At 55.7% G+C, this 2,039-nt stretch overlaps 1 protein-coding gene across 1 annotated transcript in view; it reads right to left on the reverse strand.

Annotated features, from left to right (window-relative positions):
- LOC110301108 (5-hydroxytryptamine receptor 5B) overlaps nucleotides 1-1,437 on the reverse strand; it is a 16,644-nt gene extending 15,207 nt beyond the window's left edge. Inside the window, exon 1 of the mRNA XM_021171355.2 lies at nucleotides 361-1,437. Within this exon, the coding sequence (XP_021027014.1) occupies nucleotides 361-1,137 (777 nt within the window). The 5' untranslated portion in view covers nucleotides 1,138-1,437. The remainder of the gene's footprint in view (nucleotides 1-360) is intronic.
- Nucleotides 1,438-2,039: the final 602 nt, after the last annotated feature.

Below are 2,039 nucleotides of genomic sequence, written 5' to 3' on the forward strand. Positions count from 1 at the left end.
CACACACACACACACACGCACACGCACACGCGCGCACACACACACACACACACACACACACACACACACACGGTTTGGAGGCTCCAGCGCTAGTTCTCATGTACAAGTTTAGAAAATCATTTTCACAGGTGCATATCCCGCAGGTGGTTCTCTAGAAATACAAGCGAGAAGCCACCCCACGAGCTCAAGAGCAGATGGCCTTCTCCCGCGCTCCAGATGCGACATTTCCTCTCCTCTCTTACACTGCAAAATCCAAACTCCGTTCTACTCTTCTATTTTCTATTTTTATTTCTTTCCAGGACCCTTCCCCCGCACCACACCCACATCCACACCAAGAAATCCACAAAGAGTCCCTGTTACCTGCGTGGTGACAGGAAGCGGTACCACCGCCCGCCTTCTGCGGCCAAATCGAAACTTGGCGGCTTTGTATATTTTCCAGTAGACGAAGAGCACCACCGCTAGAGGCAGGTAGAAGGCTCCGCAGGTGGAGAAGACAGCATAGGAGGGCTCCTGGCTCACCTGGCAACGCTGCAGCCGAGCATCATAGGCTTCGCCCCAGCCAAAAAGCAGCGGGGCGAGAGCAATGAGCGCGGACAGTGCCCAGGTGACCGCGATCATGAGCGCAGAAGCGCGGCTCCGGGTGCGCAGCGTGTACTGCAGGTGGCGCGTGATAGTCCAGTAGCGATCCAGGGCGATGGCCGCCACGTTCCAGATGCTGGCGGTGCAGCACAACACGTCGAAGGAGATCCACACGTGGCACAGACTCCTGCCTAGCTGCCAACGTCGCCCAGCGGACAACTCGCTCACCAGGCTCAGAGGCATCACCAGAGCCGCCACCAGGACATCCGAGACGGCTGTCGAGGCCACCAAGTTATGTGGCACGCGGTGGAAGGCGCGGACGCGCAGGATAGTCACCAGAACTAGCAGATTCCATAAGAAAGTGGCAGCGATCAGCAACACCAGTAGAGTCACCACAAGCACGGTGAAGGCAGAAAAGGGCGGCTCACGGCCGGGCAAGATGAGCCCACCTGGGGTGGATCCCATGCTCCTGCCGGAACTTGGGCTGTCACTGCAGCTCTCGGGTCCCGGAGGAAAGGCAAGGCCCGGAGTGGCGCCTGAGAGGTTAGAAACTTCCATTATTCAGAGACTTGGGCTCTGGGGCAGGAGATGTGCCCGTGGTTGCATGAACTGTGAATAGGTGGTGAAGCAAGAGAGGCACTCCGCGCGCCCAGCAACGCAAAAATAAGTCCAAACCGCGCCACCCTTGTCCTTTTTCCAAACTACAGTCTCCTTTTGGCGCTTCTTTTGGCGGTTTTCATGGACCCTCTTTTCCAGATGAGACTCTTTAGTCCAGCTTTGCCCAGCGCATCAATCTCTCAGTCTCTTTGTGGTCTTCAGGGTAACCGACTGCAGAGGATTGGGGACTGGTGCCTGGTCTCAATAGAGACCTTCCCTGAATGGTTGCTGGAACCAAGGGACTCCTCGTGTGGGCTGAAGTGGGCGGAGGAGTTTTGGAGCCGCCACCAATAGGAGCTGGAGCTGTAGCGCAGTACTAGAGGTCTCCCACCTCCGAGGGGCGGAGAGAAAGCTAAGCAGCGGTCGCCTCCGGGAAAAGTTGTTAACATCCTGTTGGAATTCCATAGCTACCACCTCCGCAGATCCCTCAAGTGGACTTGTTGGTTCTGTTAGACACTGAGACATTGGGCTACCAGCCAAAGGCATTGTGGTTTCCTGGAGCCCCGATTCTACCTGTATCCAGTCCCAAATATTGGAGTGCATGAAACAGAAAGTTCTGCGCCCCAGCTGCTAGGTGCTAGGTGCTAGGTGCTCCGTGCTCTGTGCTCCGTCCCAGCTCTGTGCTCCGTCCCAGCTGCTTGGTGCTCAGCTCATAGGGAGCATTTCTTGGACCTTGCAGTTTATCCCCTAGCTTTATGCTAACAGCTCCAGGCTGAAGCTGTTGGACAGAGATCTATCTAGAAGAGGGACAGTTTCCAACCATGTCTAACTTCAGGTGCTCCACCTTCTTTTGGTTTCTAATA

This window comes from Mus caroli, chromosome 1, assembly GCF_900094665.2.
Source record: "Mus caroli chromosome 1, CAROLI_EIJ_v1.1, whole genome shotgun sequence".
NCBI lineage: Eukaryota > Metazoa > Chordata > Mammalia > Rodentia > Muridae > Mus > Mus caroli.